The following is a 17,003-nucleotide window of genomic DNA, read 5'->3' on the forward strand; positions in this document are numbered from 1 at the left end:
TCAAATTATTTTATATTTCAGTATTTATTTGTATTTTTGTATGTTGAATTAAAATATAATTTTTTCTAAAGCTATTTTTTGTAATGTCTATTCAGTGCTTTTCTAATTTAACACAATAATGGCTTTAAATTATCTTTAATAATAACTTCCTCTCTTTAATCGGCACATGAGGTGTTAATTAATCTCATTAATCTGAGATGAATTTGATTAATTAATCGGCGCATTATGTAATTAATTAGATAAAGTAATCACTTGATTTCACTATTTAAAGCATAACAAATAAACAATACCCAATCTGAGCTGTGAGTTTTAGATGAATCAAGAATCAGTGCATGAATCTCAACAATCAATCTTTAAAAACATCACAGCAGTGATGAATAACTAACAGTAAGTAAGCAGAGATCAGACTGAGATCATGAATCAGAAAGCTGTATGAATGTGTTTGTTCTGCTGAACACAAAGGAAGATATTCTGAAGAATGTGGGAAACAGAGCAGTTCTGGGGCACCATTGACTTCCATAGTATTTTGGGTTCCATAGTATTTTGGTTTTTTTTCCTACTATGGAAGTCAATGGTGCCCCAAAACAGCCTGGTTACAAAAGTTCTTCAGAATATCTTCCTTTGTGTTCAGCAGAACAAACACATTCACACAGGTTTGGAACGACTTGAGCGTGAGTAAATGATGACAGAATATTCATTTTTGGGTGAACTATCCCTTTAAAGCAGCAACAGAAGAAATGCATGTTAGAAAATATCTCTCTCACACACACACACACACACACACACATTAGCTCATGCATGTGTGTTATTTCTTTTCAAACATATTGTATTTTAGTAATTCAGGAAAAACCTGTTTTTCTGTTGAAGTGTTTGATGAAAATTCCTGAACACATTTTTGCACTTTATTTAAATTAGGATATTTTATTAGAAGCCTTTTATTACTATAATCACATCCCTTAGTCCTGTATATAATGCATATAGTGTCATGTAGATTTATTAACTACATTGTCAAACAGTCTCTTATTATTGTTGACTGTCATCTGTAATAAATCCACTGATATTTTCAGTCAGTTTCTCAGTTTCAGCTCTAGATGACAGTAAAGATGCATTGATTTCACATCAGCAGCTGAAGGATTTCTATTACAGTCATTTATTAATTCACTTTGACTTCATCTGGAACCGTTTAAAATCTGACATTAAAACTGAATTTATTTTTTCATAATTTAAGAAATTTGGAGCCTTGAAGCTGTTATTTTCCTGTTTATTAATATAAAGCTGCAGAATCAATCTGTATTATATGAAAATCTACAAAAATAAATATGAACAAAACAATAAAAGTAAAATTAAATTTCCCAGACTTTTACCACAATTTAAAAACAAATTATTATGACAAACGTTTAATGTTTGATTCAGAAAATAACACATTGTTAGTTTATAGAAACGATTATTAATATTTATTGTGAAATTGATTCAGACTTTGTCAGAGATTTCAGTGAGTCTCATTTGATCAGAGAATCAGATTCATAAACAGCTGAATCAAGTATTTCTGACTAAATATTAATATTTCATTCAGCATTGTTGTGGATCAGCAAGAAACTTTTACATCCATTTACTTCAATAAACAAACGATAATTTAATCTGTAGAACTGAAATAAACAATTATTAATTTACAACAAACACTGAAATGTGTTGAAGTGACTCTTTCAGTTCTGCAATACTACACACAATATGATATTATCATGAGCTTGAACTTGATGAAGACGTTTATAGACCATCTTTGATGTCGTCTTGAGAAAGTCCAGCCTGACGCTCTGAAAGTAGTTTGAAGTGGTTTTAAAGTTATGCAGTTGCTAGGGTACTGTGGATTGTTGCTAGGGTGTTTTGGATTGTTGCTAGGGTACTCTGGATTGTTGCTAGGGTGTTCTGAGTGGTTGCTAGGAAGTTGCTATGTTGTTGCTAGGGTGCTATGGACAGGGATTTGCGACACATCACTGTTTCTCATTGCTCAGATATGATAAAGATTATTTATTTTAACTCTTCATCATGTGTTTTATAAATTTTTCATTTTTAAAAATGAATAAATGCACTTGTGTTCAGATCAGCAGTCTCTTACTCATGTGATCTGGATTAAATATTGAAAAATGATGAAAGATGAAAGCAGGAAGATCCAGAGCTACCAACACTATCTCATGACCAATTCGTACATATTTTACGAGGTGGCTAATTCGTACGAACTCACTCGTACGATTTTGTACGATTTGTCTAAACGCCAGTGACGGGTAGGTTTAGGGGCGGGGTTAGGTGTAGGTCATTCGAATTGGAAACTCGTAAAATACGTACGATTTAGCAAATATCGTATCAGTTTGTACGAGTAAGGTTGTATGAATTCGTACGAATTAGCCACCTTGTAAAATATTTACAAATTGCTGTGAGATCGGGCTGGAGCTGCAGATTACTGACTATTGATCGATAAGATCCTCAGAGAGGAAGAAGAATAATAATCACAATAGAAGAAAGGGAAGAGTGTGTGAGTGAAGGAGGTTGTGAATGTGTGTAGATGTGTGTTAGTTACAGGATCAGAGAATGACACCGTTCCTCTGTCATAGTCCAGATTCACTCTCACACGATCAAGATCCTGATTAACACGAAAACCAAAACATGAAGACCCTCCGTACAACAACATTTCGTCCTCATACTCCACACACCAGACATCAGTGTTGAAGAAACCCCATTCCTTCCTCTGGTTTGATGCTGTAGTTACTCCAAGTCTCCAGAATTGACTCTGTTTAACCTCCACATCCCAGCAGTGTGTTCCTGAGTTAAAACCCTCTGAACCCAGAACACATTCATACCGGTCAAATCTCTCTGGATTATCAGGAACAGGTTGAGTGATCTTGTTGTATCTCACACTGGTCAGATCATCAGACAGAAGGAGACGTGGATGAGCCGTGTTTGGATCCAGAATCACAGGAGCTGATGAGACACAATCAACAGATGCTGTTATTCTGATGTTCATATAATGATCAAGAGTGAACCCAACACAGATTATTGTGAATAATGATGCACTGTCTATTAAACAAACACATCAGACATTTTTGAATCTGTAAATCTTCCCCCTCATGAATGATTTCCAGTGTGTGTGTATCTTCTGCAGTCAGACTCACTGTTCTGGACGATGTCCTGCATCTTCTTCCAGACTCTGAAGGGCAGGTTGCCCAAGTAACGTGGCACATGAATCAAAGCTCCAGAAGGCGTCTGTGGATCCGGCTGTGATGAGATCTGGACTCTGGAAGAACATTCAGGATCAGAACCGCAGTGGCTTTGGATCAGAAGCAGAGAGACCAGAGACACCAGCAGATCACTCACCTTTCCATTGAGACTGGAAACTCCTGCAGAACAAACACACCATTGATCATCAAAAACTCAATCAATCAATCAATCAATCAATCAATCATCTGAAATCAGACCTTCAGAAAGCAGACGTCACTGGCTTTCATCATCTCCTCCATGTCTTTGATTGTGTGTGAAAGAGCTGAGATGTGTCTGTTCATCTCCTCCAGCTTCTCCTTCATCATCTGCTTCTTCTGCTCCTCTTCCTCCCTCAGTGCAGTGATTGTAGCTTCTTCTTCATCTCTGAGAAACTGATGAAGCTTCTCAAACTGCTGTTTAATCTGACGCTCTGTGTGCTCAGCTTGAGACTGAAATCAAACCACATTCACTTCAATCGTCTCCATCAACACACATCAACACAATCACATCATTCAGATCTGAGAGAAACTCAGAGACCGACATATAACGCATCCAGAAGCAGATTCGTGATCGTCATTTACACACATAATCAGCTGCAGTCCATTATATTAAATATATCAGATCATAACTGTATATAGTGATCTACAGCTGTAATGAAAATGACTCTGGATTCTGTTTCCTCACCTTGATGTGTTCAACTGTTTTCTCAAACTCTTCTTTAATGTTTTTATTGTGTTGAAGTTTCTTCTGTAATGATTGCAGTGCTGTATTGAGCACCTCCTAGAATTAAACAAAATAAAAACACATAAAACACCAGACGGCAGGCAAAAAGACTTCCTACTGCTCCCCGGACTTGGAGTATTTATCAGTAAGATGGCACCCCTTCTATCTTCCTCGAGAATTTACAGTTATTGTAATTACTGATGTCTACATACCTCCAGATGCTAACATTGCAACAGCTTTGGGCTACTTGCTAACTGCCATTAGTAAACAACAGCAGGCCCATCCGGATGGAGTCTTTATATTAGCTGGTGACTTCAACAGAGCAAGTCTAAAGACTGTCCTCCCAAAATTTCATCAACATGTTCAGTGTCCAACTAGAGGGAAAAATATACTTGACCATGTTTATTGTAACATCAAGCATGGATATAAGGCATCACCTCTTCCCCATAGAACTGTCTGACCACATTTCATTGTTTTTGACTCCTGCATACAGACCGCTTATCAACAGGGTCAAACCATCTGTTAAAACAATACAAATGTGGCCAGAAGGGTCATCTGAGCAGTTGCGAGACTGCTTCAGCCACACCGACTGGACTGTATTTGTGGATGATAACATTGACATCTACACATCTTCTGTGCTATTTTATATAAAATGTTGAATAGATAATGTGACCATTATGAAACGGATTCAAATCTTTCCTAACAGCAAGCCGTGGATGACCAAGAATGTAAAACTCTTGCTGAAGGCCCGTAATTCAGCTTTCCAGTCTGGTGACATGCAGCAGTACAGCACAGCCAGGATGAACCTAAAGAAGTGCATCAGGGATGCAAAAACGACCAACAGGCAAAAATCGAGAATCATTTCACCAACGTGGACCCCTGCCGGGCATGATGCTATCTCCATTGCCCTCCACACTGTACTGTGCCATCTAGAACACCAACGAACCAACACGGGCTCACTCCCATCTCGTCATCTATTGACACTTGGTCAGGACCCCTTGGTGTCGCTTTTTGACGCTCAAGGTACCCCTTTAGCATCATTTTTGGATGCACAGGGTCCTCCATTGTTTTCAGTTGTTTGTCTTAATTTAATGGTTTTCATGCATTTGTGTTAATTCTAAATAATTTTATATAAATTTATACTTTCATTGGAGCACGTAACCCCACCCCTACCCTAAACCTACCCACCTCTGAACAATATAAAACACGTAACAGGCAAATAAAAGTACAGTCACGGGTATTTATTACAAAAAACAACCATAAACAAGTATTATAAATGCATTACAAACATGTCGTGTTGCATTCCAAGTCTTCTGAAGCCATACGATATCTTTATGGAAGAAGAGAGTAAAACATAAGGTTTTAATCGCTAAAAATGATCCCGCTCCATTAACACGCTCACATCTCATTCAAAAAGATACTCCCGTAGTATGACGCAATCGGTCACGAGACACTCAAGAGCCAATGGCATTTCACAACAGCATGATGCAATCGGTCACGAGACACACAAGAGCCAATTGCTAATGTAAGGCTTCTTCTGGCGGCATTTTTTGAATTCGCACACAGAGACAGCACACAGGAAGAGCTTTACGGCGGACGGAGACGGCGATCGCGTCTATTCCTCTCAGAAATCAATCGTTTTGCCTCGAAAGACTTGGAATATTATTATATATTTTTTAAATAAATTATGACGGTAGTTGTATTTGCCTGTTATATCTTGTGTTTTATTGACTAATGGTGGGTTTAGGGGCAGGGGTTGGGTTACGTGTTCATAAATGTGTAAATAGTGTAATATGTTTTCCTGTAAATGTTTTCCTGTAGCTCAAATAGTAGAGCATGGTGCTAGCAATGCAAAGATCATGGGTTCGAATTCCCAGGGAAAGCAAGAGCTGATAAAATGTAAAACTGTAACTTGAATGCAATGTAAGCGTCTGATAAATGTAAATGTAATATAAATAAAACTGTTGTGACACACCCCAACATATATGCAATAATGGCAATATTATTGCCCAATATATAATTTAATCATGACGATAAGCCTTTTGCGTCAGCATATTGACGCTAAGGGTTTCTTATTTAAAGCAACTGACGACCCTGCATGTCGAAAAATTACGCTAAAGGGGTACCCTGTGCGTCAAAAAGCGAAGTCAAAGGGTCCTGACCAAGCGTCAATATGTGACGAGTTGGGAGTGAGACCGTGTTGAAGGAACGTATGTCCAGCTGTTGTTCTTGGACTTCAGTTCTGCTTTTAATACTATTTTACCTAGCAGATTGTTCTCCAAGATGTCTGATCTAGGCATTCAGCATAACATCTGCCTGTGGATCAAGGACTTTTTAACAGAGTGGCCACAGTCAGGGAGAATGGGCTCACATAATTCCTCAACTTTGACAATCAGCGCAGGAGTCCCACAGGGATGTGTCCTAAGCCCGTTTCTCTATTCTCAGTATACACATGACTGTATACCATCGTATAATACCAACACCATTATCAAATTCGCGGACGATACGACTGTGGTGGGGTTGATCACCAGAGGCGATGAGTCTGCCTACAGAGAGGAGATAAAGAGGCTGATGGGGTGGTGCACGGAGAACAATCTGGCCCTGAACATCAAGAAAACAAAATAACTTATTATTGATTTCAGGAGGAAACAGGATGTAGATACACCATTGTATATCAACGAGGAGATGGTGGAGAGAGTGTTCAGTTTTAAATTTCTGGGCACACACATCTCAGAGAAACTCACATGGACGATAAACATCACGGCACTAGTTAAGAAAGCACAGAAGCGGCTATACTTTTTAAGAATGCTCAGGAAGGTAAACCTGTCGCAACAGCTCTTGCTGTCATTCTATTGCTGCTCCATCGAGAGTATCCTCACACATGGTATGCTGGTGTGGTGTGGAAATAGCTCTGCAGCTGACAAAAAGGCTTTGCAGAGAGTTATCAAGACTGCGCAGAACATCATCACTAAACAACAGCTGCCTGCCCTGGACGACATTTTTACCTCCCGCTGTCTGCAGAAAATACACAATATTCTGAAGGACTTGTATCTCCCTGCACATAACTTATTTGAACTGTTGCCATCTGGGAAACGTTACAGGTCTATCAAAACACATACCACAAGATTCATGAACAGTTTTTCTAAAGCTATAACCACACTGAACACTGAACTGATAATACATTCTTGACATGCAAGAAGAACCAATCGTGTGCAATTATACTGAGCATTGAGCACTTTATTTCAATCAGCACGGTGTAAAATTATTACTATTATTATAATTATTTTTCCTTATGTGCAATAGGCGGATCTTTGTGACGCCATTGTTTACGCTTGTCGCGTTGCATCATGGGAATCGTGTGGCAGGAAACACCGCTAGATACCTGTAATTTGATTGTTTTGCACGTTTGGATGAGGATTTAGAGAAGAGGATGGTTCACTCTTGCTGTGTGGTCGATTGTACGGCTCGTTGGGGCCTGATAAAAGTTTTTTCAATTCCTCCTAAAAGGATCGCGAAAATGAAAGAAATGGTTGCGTGCAATTAGGCGATTGAACCTGACGCTCCGAAGAAAGCCTGGATTCCTGCAGCTTCTGATCGAGTTTGTGAGGCTCATTTTGTTCATGGTAAGTCTTAGTGACTATGTATTTATAGAAGATTGAAAAAAATAAAACTGAGTCAAATCAACCGAGTCATATGTTTTCGCGTTCTGATTCAGGTGTCCCAAACCGCGATCCACAGCACCCAGACTATGTTCCTCACATCAAAATGGTCTATTTCACCATAGTACAGATGCCATTGAAAGTCTCACACTGAACACAACTGAATTGGTACAACAGTCACTACATTTTCAATAAATAAGTAAGAACACTGATCAATGAAGACTTACCCGGCTTTGCAGTCGCAGTGAGCAGTGATTATTTCGCCGTTCTCTTTGGCGATCACCCACGGGAGATGCGAATCACGCTGTGACTCTGCTTGGCCAGGTCTAACCTCTGCTTTTAGCACGATCACTGCTTTCTGTTTGACAGAAAAGATCGGCCCTACTTTACGAGAAACAAAATAATCATAGGCCTCCAGACTTTTGAAAGCCTTTAATCTTTCATGAGTGAAGGGTCCAGGGGTTTCTATTAAATAAGAATAAATGTCTCCCCAGCAGATTGGTGGCCAAGACACCGGCGAGTCGGACCAACGTTTTTGTCATCCCAGATCTCATATGGGCTTTGAATAACTTCAATTTTGTCACCAATACAAATTTTGAGCTTCTCTTCAAACCTCCTCCGGTCTTCAGATGTTAAAGTGCTTATATATTGTGGATTTCGCCGCTAACTCTCTTGAAAGTGCTCGCCTTTACAGCCCGCCATACTGTTTGTTTTGTTGCCACACAACCACTGCGCATGCGCATAAAGATGTCAACAAAGATCCTCCTATATGGTCCTTATTTAATTATTATTTATTTATTTATTAAATAAATAAATAAGAGAGGTTTGTGTTTGTAGCTCCGTGTACCTTCGCTTTTTATTGAATCTCTACCTTACTTTCAATCCCTTTTGTCTAAAGTGATAATATATAACTTAATTCCCACCATATTTCTGGTGTTATCTTTCAAACTAATCTAACTAATTTGATCGTTCTCCTTTAAAAACCGCGAGTGCAGCTTGTTAGCCCGTTAGCTTGTCACCGCGGTTCCATTTGCATTTCTATTCGCGCCTATTATTATTTTATTTTTTCCTCGCTCCGTTTTTCACGAGCTCATCAAACAACAGTGGTAAGTGGTAAGTTAAGTTGGTATCATTCATCAATCACGGTGAGTAATGGCTTCTTCTCCTGCTATTGTTGTTTGCACTGTTTGCCACATGTATAGTTTATCTGTCTCTGTCAGCAGCGAGGATTCACATGTGATAAATTCAGGGAAATAGTTAGGCTGACAGAGAAGGTTTTAGAACTAGAGACACGCATCCAAACTTTAGTTGAGGACAGTAAGAATGTGAGGGCTGTAGATACTGCTTTGGATGCGACTAGCTCAGGAGTCCTGTACATTGTTCGGTTTCGGTTGAGCCCGTGCAGCAGGGCAACTGGGTGACAGTGAGGCGGCATAGTCGTGGGTCAAAACACCACTCTTCCGTTCCGATCAGAACATCAAACAGGTTAAAAGTGCTGACTAATGCTAAACGTAAATTCAGTAAGATTGTTATCCACGCCGACGCTTAATGATGTTCGACCGCCAGTCGGAGATCACCAAAAATAATGTTAAAGAGGTGTGTGAACTTGCAAGTACGATGTCAGACACTGTAATATGCTCTGGTCCGCTTCCTGCTTACCGGGGTGATGAGATTCATAGCAGACTGTCGTCACTTAATGGCTGGATGTCTAAGTGGTGCCCGCAAAATAACATAGGCTTTATAGACAATTGGAAGAATTTTTGGGGCAGACCTGACCTGTTGAAAAGAGATGGTGTTCATCCCTCCTGGGTGGTGCCGCTCTTCTCTCTAGAAATATGGCACATAGTCTTAGAGTTTGTACTTGACTAACTGGAGCCCAGGTCAGGAAGCAGACAGACTGGCTAAACCGATCGTCTGCTAGCCGCCTCACGTCACCAAAGTCAGTTAACTCTCAGCACATAGAAACTTTTTCACCTAGATATCACTCTATAGAGACTGTGTCTGTTCCCTGAACTAGAAAATACAGAAAACATCCAAACCAAAGTAATAGTAACAATTTAATTGATGTTCAACAAATAAAAAAACGATATAATACAGATAAACACATGATAAAGCTTGGCTTATTAAATATTAGATCCCTTTCTTCAAAAGCACTTTTTGTAAATGATATGTTCACTGACCATAAACTAGATGTGCTTTGTCTGACAGAAACCTGGCTAAAACAAGATGATTACATTACTTTAAACGAGTCTACACCCCAAGATTACTGTTACAAACATGAACCGCGTCCAAAAGGTAAAGGGGGAGGTGTTGCTACAATTTATAGAAATATTTTCAGTATCTCTCAGAGGTTGGGTTTCAAGTATAATTTGTTCAAGTAATGGTGCTTCATATAACGTTATCCAAAGAAACAAGTGTTAATGATAAATCCTGTGATGTTTGTACTGGCTACTGTATACAGGCCACCAGGGCACCATACAGACTTTATTAAAGAATTTTCTGATCTTCTATCGGAGTTAGTGCTGACTGCAGATAAAGTCCTAATCGTTGGTGATTTTAATATCCATGTTGATAATGACAGAGATTCGTTGGGATCAGCATTTATAGACATTCTAAACTCAATTGGTGTTAAACAACACGTGTCAGGACCTACTCATTGTCGAAATCATACTCTAGATTTAATACTGTCACATGGAATTGATGTCAGTGGCGTTGAAATTTTGCAGCAGAGCGATGATATCTCAGATCATTATCTAGTCTCCTGTATATTCCATATAGCTAAAGCTGTAAAGCCAACTTCTTGTTACAAATATGGTAGAACCATTACCTCTACCACAAAAGACTGCTTTATAAATAATCTTCCTGACTTATCTCAGTTCCTCAGCATATCCAATAGCTCAGAACAACTTGATGATGTAACAGGAACTATGGACTCTCTCATTTCTAGCACTTTAGATGTGGTTGCTCCTTTACGCTTAAGGAAGATTAAGGATAAGAGTCCAACACCGTGGTATAATGAGCACACTCGCGCCCTAAAGAGAGCAGCCCGGAAAATGGAGCGCAGCTGGAGGAAAACTAAATTAGAGGTATTTCGTTTAGCTTGGCGGGAAAGTACCCTATCCTACAGAAAAGCATTAAAAACTGCTAGATCTGATTACTTTTCGTCTCTTCTAGAAGAAAATGTAACCCTTATTACGAGGTAGTAATAATGTACATAGGTTTAATAGTCTAAAGTAGTCGTAGAGGTTATCATAAATACGATTTGGACCAGAATCAGAAGACGCTAAATTGTTAAGAGCCTGAGAATTGAATATCAATAAAAAAATACCACACCAGAATCAGTATCGCATCAGATAGCGCACTACAGACCCCCTGAGGAACAATTCCACTCATTCTCTACTGTGGGAGAGAAAGAATTGTATAAACTTGTTAAATCATCTAAACCAACAACATGTATGTTAGACCCGATTCCATCTAAACTACTAAAAGAGCTGCTTCCAGAAGTCATAGATCCTCTTTTGGCTATTATTAATTCATCATTGTCATTAGGATATGTCCCCAAAACCTTCGAATTGGCTGTTATTAAACTTCTCATTAAAAAAACACAACTTGACCCCAAAGATCTAGTTAATTACAGACCGATCTCAAATCTCCCTTTTCTGTCAAAGATACTAGAAAAGGTAGTATCCTCACAATTATATTCCTTCCTAGAGAAAAATGATATCTGTGAGGAATTCCAGTCAGGATTTAGATCGTATCATAGTACTGAGACTGCTCTCATTAGAGTTACAAATGACCTGCTTCTATCATCTGATCGTGGTTGTATCTCTTTATTAGTTCTACTGGATCTTAGCGCTGCGTTTGACACTATCGACCACAACATTCTTTTGAATAGACTACAAAACTTTGTTGGCATTAGTGGAAGTGCCTTAGCATGGTTCAAATCGTACTTATCTGACCGCCATCAGTTCGTAGCAGTGAATGAAGAGGTATCATATCGATCACAAGTGCAGTATGGAGTACCTCAAGGCTCAGTACTAGGGCCGTTACTTTTCACGCTCTATAGCTAGAGTCCTTACTAGAACCAGGAAATATGACCATATTAGCCCGGTTCTGTCAACACTGCACTGGCTCCCTATCAAGCATCGGATAGATTTTAAAATCTTGTTAATTACTTATAAAGCCCTGAATGGTTTAGCTCCTCAGTACTTGAGCGAGCTCTTATCGCATTATAGTCCTCCACGTCCGCTGCGTTCTCAAAACTCCGGCCGTTTGATAATACCTAGAATATCAAAATCGACTGCGGGCGGCAGATCCTATTTCTATTTAGCACCCAAACTCTGGAACAGTCTACCTAACACTGTTCGGGAGGCAGACACACTCTGTCAGTTTAAATCTAGATTAAAGACCCATCTCTTTAGCCTGGCTTACACATAACACATTAATACGCTTCTATTATTCAAATCCGTTAAAGGATTGTTAGGCTGCATTAATTAGATCAACCGAACCGAACACTCCCATAACACACGATGTACTCGTTACATCGTAAGTTGAATGGCATCTACGCTAATATTTGTCTGTTTCTTTCCTAGTCTGTTTCTCAATCCGAATCCGATCAGATGGTGGATCAGCACCAAGAGATGATGTCTACAGCCCTGATCGTCAGCGGAGACCAGGACACTCAGATGACCCCCAGAGATATATCCCCAGATATATCAACCAAAAATAACAAAATAACTAAAATATAATAAAATACCTAACTACATAATACTACTATTGTTAGAAATTGCAACAAAATTAAAATAGAAATATAAACTTTTGAACTGCGGGTTTCATCTGGTCAGAGGAGAACTGACCCCCGACTGAGCCTGGTTTCTCCCAAGGTTTTTTTCTCTATTCTGTCTCGGAGGGAGTTTTGGTTCCTTGCCGCTGTCGCCTCTGGCTTGCTCAGTTGGGGACACTTAATTTCTAGCGATTATCGCCGATTTGATTGCACAGATACTATTTAAACTAAACTGAGCTAGACAATGACATCTCTGAATTCAATAATGAAATGCCTTTAACTGAAAATTGAGTGTTTAATCTTATCATTACACATTACTGACACTCTATCCTCCAATTTGATACTGTTAATGTGCTTTGACACAATCTGTATTGTAAAAGCGCTATATAAATAAAGGTGACTTGACTTGACTATTTGTTTAGTAATTGTTTAAATAATCTGTAGCTGGATACATTGGCAAAATCTTCAATTTCGTTGGATGTAAGTACAATGACAATAAACAATCTGAATCTGAACATTTCATTAATTATTCTGAATAATTAATTCAGAAATTAAAACCTGCCATAAAACAAAGGCAAGCTGAGTGAACACAAACCACAGTTTGTAAATGACAATGTTATTTATTGAAAATAAAAAATAAAAAAAAGTTATCCAATACCAACACTTAAACAGGACTTTATAACAACATGAAGTTGGCTAAAAGCCATTTCTCTCACCTTACATGAAGGAATAACTTCATCAATGGGTCTGAATGTGTGATTGATGTGTTTCTGTGAATTCATACACACTAAACACACCAGCTGTTTGTCCTCCAGACAGAAGTCTTTGAGTTTCTCACTGTGTAAACTGCAGATCTCCGCAGATCCTGATGAATATCTTTCATTTCTCTCCTTCAGGAACGACTCGCACAAGTTTTTTAATGCAAAACTAACTGGAGGTTCACCTGTTGAGGATCTTCTCCTGCAGACGGGACACTCCTGAGACTTCTTGGTTCTCCATAACTGTTGAAGACACTCTTTACAGAAACTGTGACTACATGATAAAACAACAGGATTCTTGAAGATTTCATGACATACAGGACAAGAAAAATCTTCAGATAGTGAAGCCATTTCCACTCTTTGAGCTCCAGCGAACTAAACTTTACTTTCACTTTCTGAACAACAGTTTGAAAAATGAATCACCTGATAATAGATATCTACTATCTATTCAGAAACAAACTGATGGCTGATTCTTTATTGCTTTTGTCAGTAGAGAAGAGAGTCAGTGTGACAGAAAGCAGAAATAACTCGTCAGTCTCTTCCTGGTAAGAGCTGTAAGAGGGTGGAGTTTATGATCACATGAGTGTGTTTAATCAAAGGGGTGGTTGATTGCGATTTTACTTTTTTAATGTTAGTTAGTGTGTAATGTTGCTGTTTGAGCATAAACAATATCTGAAAAGTTGCAGCGCTGAAAGTTCAATGCAAACTGAGATATCGTCTTTTAAAATTCTGTCAATTTAATGCCTACAAAAATGATAGTTCCCGGGTCCGATGCATCACGATGCGGTCTTATGGGTTTGGAAGGACAGAATTAATGACAGAATTTTCATTTTTGGGTGAACTATCTCTTTAAGATCAGATCAGTGTGAACAGTCAAATCATCATCACAGACAGACATCGTGGCCAGTGTGAAGGAACTGTAGTAACAGTATTTCTGAAGGAACTGTAGTAACAGTATTTGTTCACATGTGTTGAGAAACTCTGTGGTGCTGTTCTCGTAACAGATGTGTTCTTGACTTTCCAGTGTGACCTCACTTCCTGTTTTCATCCTGCTATTACAGCATCTTACGAGAATGCAAGAATGTCGAACTTTCCTTCAGTGACATCAAAAATGACCTGTTCAAGGGGACCAAGAAGGGCTCTGTGTACCTCACCCAGTACAGGGTAACTATAACCCACCCAAACACGGCTTAACTAATTCATAACCTATCCAAACACAGTTTAACTAATTCAGAATCCACCCAAACACATTTTAACTAAACCATAACCCACCCTAAACATTTTAACTAATCCATAATCCACCCCAAACATTTCTAACTAAACCAAATAACATATCCAAATACAGGTTAATCTATAACCCAACCAAACACAGTATAGGTAATAACATAATTTATCCAACTACAGATTTTCAAATACAGGTTAACTAATCTATAATCCACTTGAACACATTTTAACTTGTCCATAGCATCAAGCAGCCGGTGTTCGCTGTAAACTACATCCAGAGCTTGATCAAAGCTGAGGCTGGAGGTATGCCACTTTACCCAGCATGCACCTGCTGCCTGTCGTTTATTGGTGATGTTTGGCTCAAACTCGCGTCTCTCTCTCTCTCTCTCTCTCAGGTGGATGGGAAGCTCAGGCCAACTTCAAGCTGTGTTTCCCCAGCAGAGGAGCCATTGAGCTCAATAGAGTCTGGCTGCAGACACATGCACTCTCAGCAGAACGCATGCGGCCTTCGCAGTGGGTCGAAGGCGGAAATACGTCAAAATACAAACTAAAGACACAACATAAAATAAATTCTGTTAACTCCGCCTGAAAATATATATGAAAATGAAAAAGTATTTCACAAGGTGAAATCCTATTTTCAAAGGGTGGAGATTACTGCTTTTTAAGAGTAACGTAAAGACTGGTGGTTCAGGTCACGGCTTGGATTTATATAAAATTATAGCTCAAAGACATTGTTAAACATCTACACTAACAATGTCCGATTACTTCGCATATGTACGTTACTTACTAATTAATGTTAATACATTATTAAAAACTTAGTTTTTTCTTGTACACATACTCTTCCTGCCTAGAAATATTTGACCTTAGGTCAATTATATATATATGTGTGTGTGTGTAATGTACAAATTTATAATGAATTAAATCATTGATTATCAAGCACCTGTTTATATTCCTTCTTAGTAGAATGAGAAATTTGTGTATTTAACATTCCATAATGACATATTAAATCATTGACTAACAAATCAAAGTCTGCTAATCACATTCAATGTTAATATGCTTTCCAAAACTGACACACCAGAAAATAATTCAACACACAGCAGTTGGTGATTGTTGACTTTAATAAATAATAAAACAAAAACATGGCGTTGTGAGTGGGTTATTTACACTTGCTGTAAATGTGGGTTACGTACAGTTGCTGTTGTTAAACAATTTTAATACATACATAAAATAAATGAAATATTACTGACTATGCTATTAAAATATAAAATCATTACATAAAATGGAAAAATATTAGGGCAAAAAACAATATAAATTAATCACAAACATATTGTACACATCTTACCATCAACATACATATACCACAGTCGTTTCTATATGTTGTCCTGGAAACCCTTAAATATAATGAAAGGAGGGAATAAGCACAATTTCATACATAGATGGATATTAGAGATAGTTAGATGGACAGGATAGATAGATAGATAGATAGATAGATAGATAGATAGATAGATAGATAGATAGATAGATAGATAGATGATAGATAGATAGATAGATAGATAGATAGATAGATGATAGATAGATAGATAGATAGATAGATAGATAGATAGATAGAGTGCACTTACTGAAGCTCAGTTCCTGGAGAGCCACAGCCTTGCAGTGTTTTGCTTCAACCCTAATTAATCACACCTGTTCCAGCTAATCACGTCCTTCAGGTTTATTTAAAAACTACATTGTTTGGAACAAAAAAAAACGCCTTTCTTATGCAAATCCATGATTCTGAAAATATGAGCAGTATTCTGCCCTTAAATGCTGGGGGCGTGTCCGCCGTCGGCACTGAAAGCACGCCCACTCAAGGGAAAGCTGCCGTCAGTCTTTGTAACATGTTTCAGCAATACATTTCTAATATGTACATTATTAATTAGAAACAATTATCTGAATTGCCTTTACACAGACTTTAAAAATAACTATTCACTCTTACCTGCCATGCTGAAAACGCCTTTCTTATGCAAATTCACAATTACCACAGGGGGGTGGTAACCACAGTTTACACAAGAATATGTGTAATCAATGTCAAAATGACAGTAAGCATGGAGTACAGAGTCTTGATTCGGGTATTTCACTCCCCAAAGGCTCTTGAAAGTATCAATGGCCCTGGAGAAGGAAGCGTGACTCTGGAACAGATAAAGTAGAATGGAGGGTGCTTAGTGTGCGTTAAGGGCACTGTGTTTTGGCATTATTAAGACCTGGGACAGTCTTGCGCACGCACTGTCACGTACACGCACTCTCAAGTGGCCAAGACAGCAAGTGTGGGTATTTGGACAGGGTAAAAGTCTTAAAAATGCCCCATTAGTAAGAACCCTAAACACAGTCTCACATTCAGTAATTCAATTTAACACTTATATGATTTTGTACAAGTGTACTTGTAGACAATTCTGCAATGTTTACTCTACTGCTGTCGTTAGTCATTGCCTCAGCCCCTGTACAGTCTCATTTGACACTATCACAATATTGGTAAATCAGTTGTGCTCTTCTTGGAAAGCAGTCAGATGCCCCACACAGTCAGAAAGTTTATATTGTCCATTGGCTTCTTAATAAATTACTTCAAATGAG

General features: G+C 38.5%; 3 protein-coding genes across 3 annotated transcripts in view; 1 reads left to right on the forward strand and 2 right to left on the reverse strand.

Moving 5' to 3' along the window:
* LOC131535842 (zinc finger protein 501-like) overlaps positions 1-17,003 on the reverse strand; it is a 515,807-nt gene that overhangs the window by 260,791 nt on the left and 238,013 nt on the right. The window lies entirely within an intron of this gene.
* LOC131536506 (E3 ubiquitin-protein ligase TRIM35-like) lies at positions 1,012-13,564 on the reverse strand. The gene is made up of 6 exons (XM_058769480.1): positions 13,131-13,564; positions 3,934-4,029; positions 3,468-3,698; positions 3,367-3,389; positions 3,165-3,286; positions 1,012-2,973 (listed from the first exon to the last, which is right to left on the reverse strand). The coding sequence occupies exons 1-6, from the start codon at positions 13,521-13,523 to the stop codon at positions 2,453-2,455; spliced, it is 1,386 nt and encodes a 461-aa protein (XP_058625463.1). The 5' UTR covers positions 13,524-13,564; the 3' UTR covers positions 1,012-2,452.
* LOC131536579 (WW domain-binding protein 2-like) lies at positions 14,166-15,149 on the forward strand. The gene is made up of 3 exons (XM_058769615.1): positions 14,166-14,336; positions 14,638-14,699; positions 14,792-15,149. The coding sequence occupies exons 1-3, from the start codon at positions 14,254-14,256 to the stop codon at positions 14,983-14,985; spliced, it is 339 nt and encodes a 112-aa protein (XP_058625598.1). The 5' UTR covers positions 14,166-14,253; the 3' UTR covers positions 14,986-15,149.

This window comes from Onychostoma macrolepis, chromosome 03 (assembly GCF_012432095.1).
Source record: "Onychostoma macrolepis isolate SWU-2019 chromosome 03, ASM1243209v1, whole genome shotgun sequence".
In the NCBI taxonomy this organism is placed as follows: Eukaryota; Metazoa; Chordata; class Actinopteri; order Cypriniformes; family Cyprinidae; genus Onychostoma; species Onychostoma macrolepis.

Coding starts and splice junctions, on each gene's coding strand:
- LOC131536506 (XM_058769480.1), bottom strand. CDS start 13,523: ATGGCTTCACTATCTGAAGATTTTTCTTGTCCTGTATGTCATGAAATC. Junction 4,030..13,130: donor AAGTTATTCCTTCATGTAAG/GTGAGAGAAATG, acceptor GTTTAATTCTAG/GAGGTGCTCAATACAGCACT. Junction 3,287..3,366: donor TTTCCAGTCTCAATGGAAAG/GTGAGTGATCTG, acceptor ATGTTCTTCCAG/AGTCCAGATCTCATCACAGC.
- LOC131536579 (XM_058769615.1), top strand. CDS start 14,254: ATGTCGAACTTTCCTTCAGTGACATCAAAAATGACCTGTTCAAGGGGA. Junction 14,337..14,637: donor TGTACCTCACCCAGTACAGG/GTAACTATAACC, acceptor ACTTGTCCATAG/CATCAAGCAGCCGGTGTTCG. Junction 14,700..14,791: donor GATCAAAGCTGAGGCTGGAG/GTATGCCACTTT, acceptor TCTCTCTCTCAG/GTGGATGGGAAGCTCAGGCC.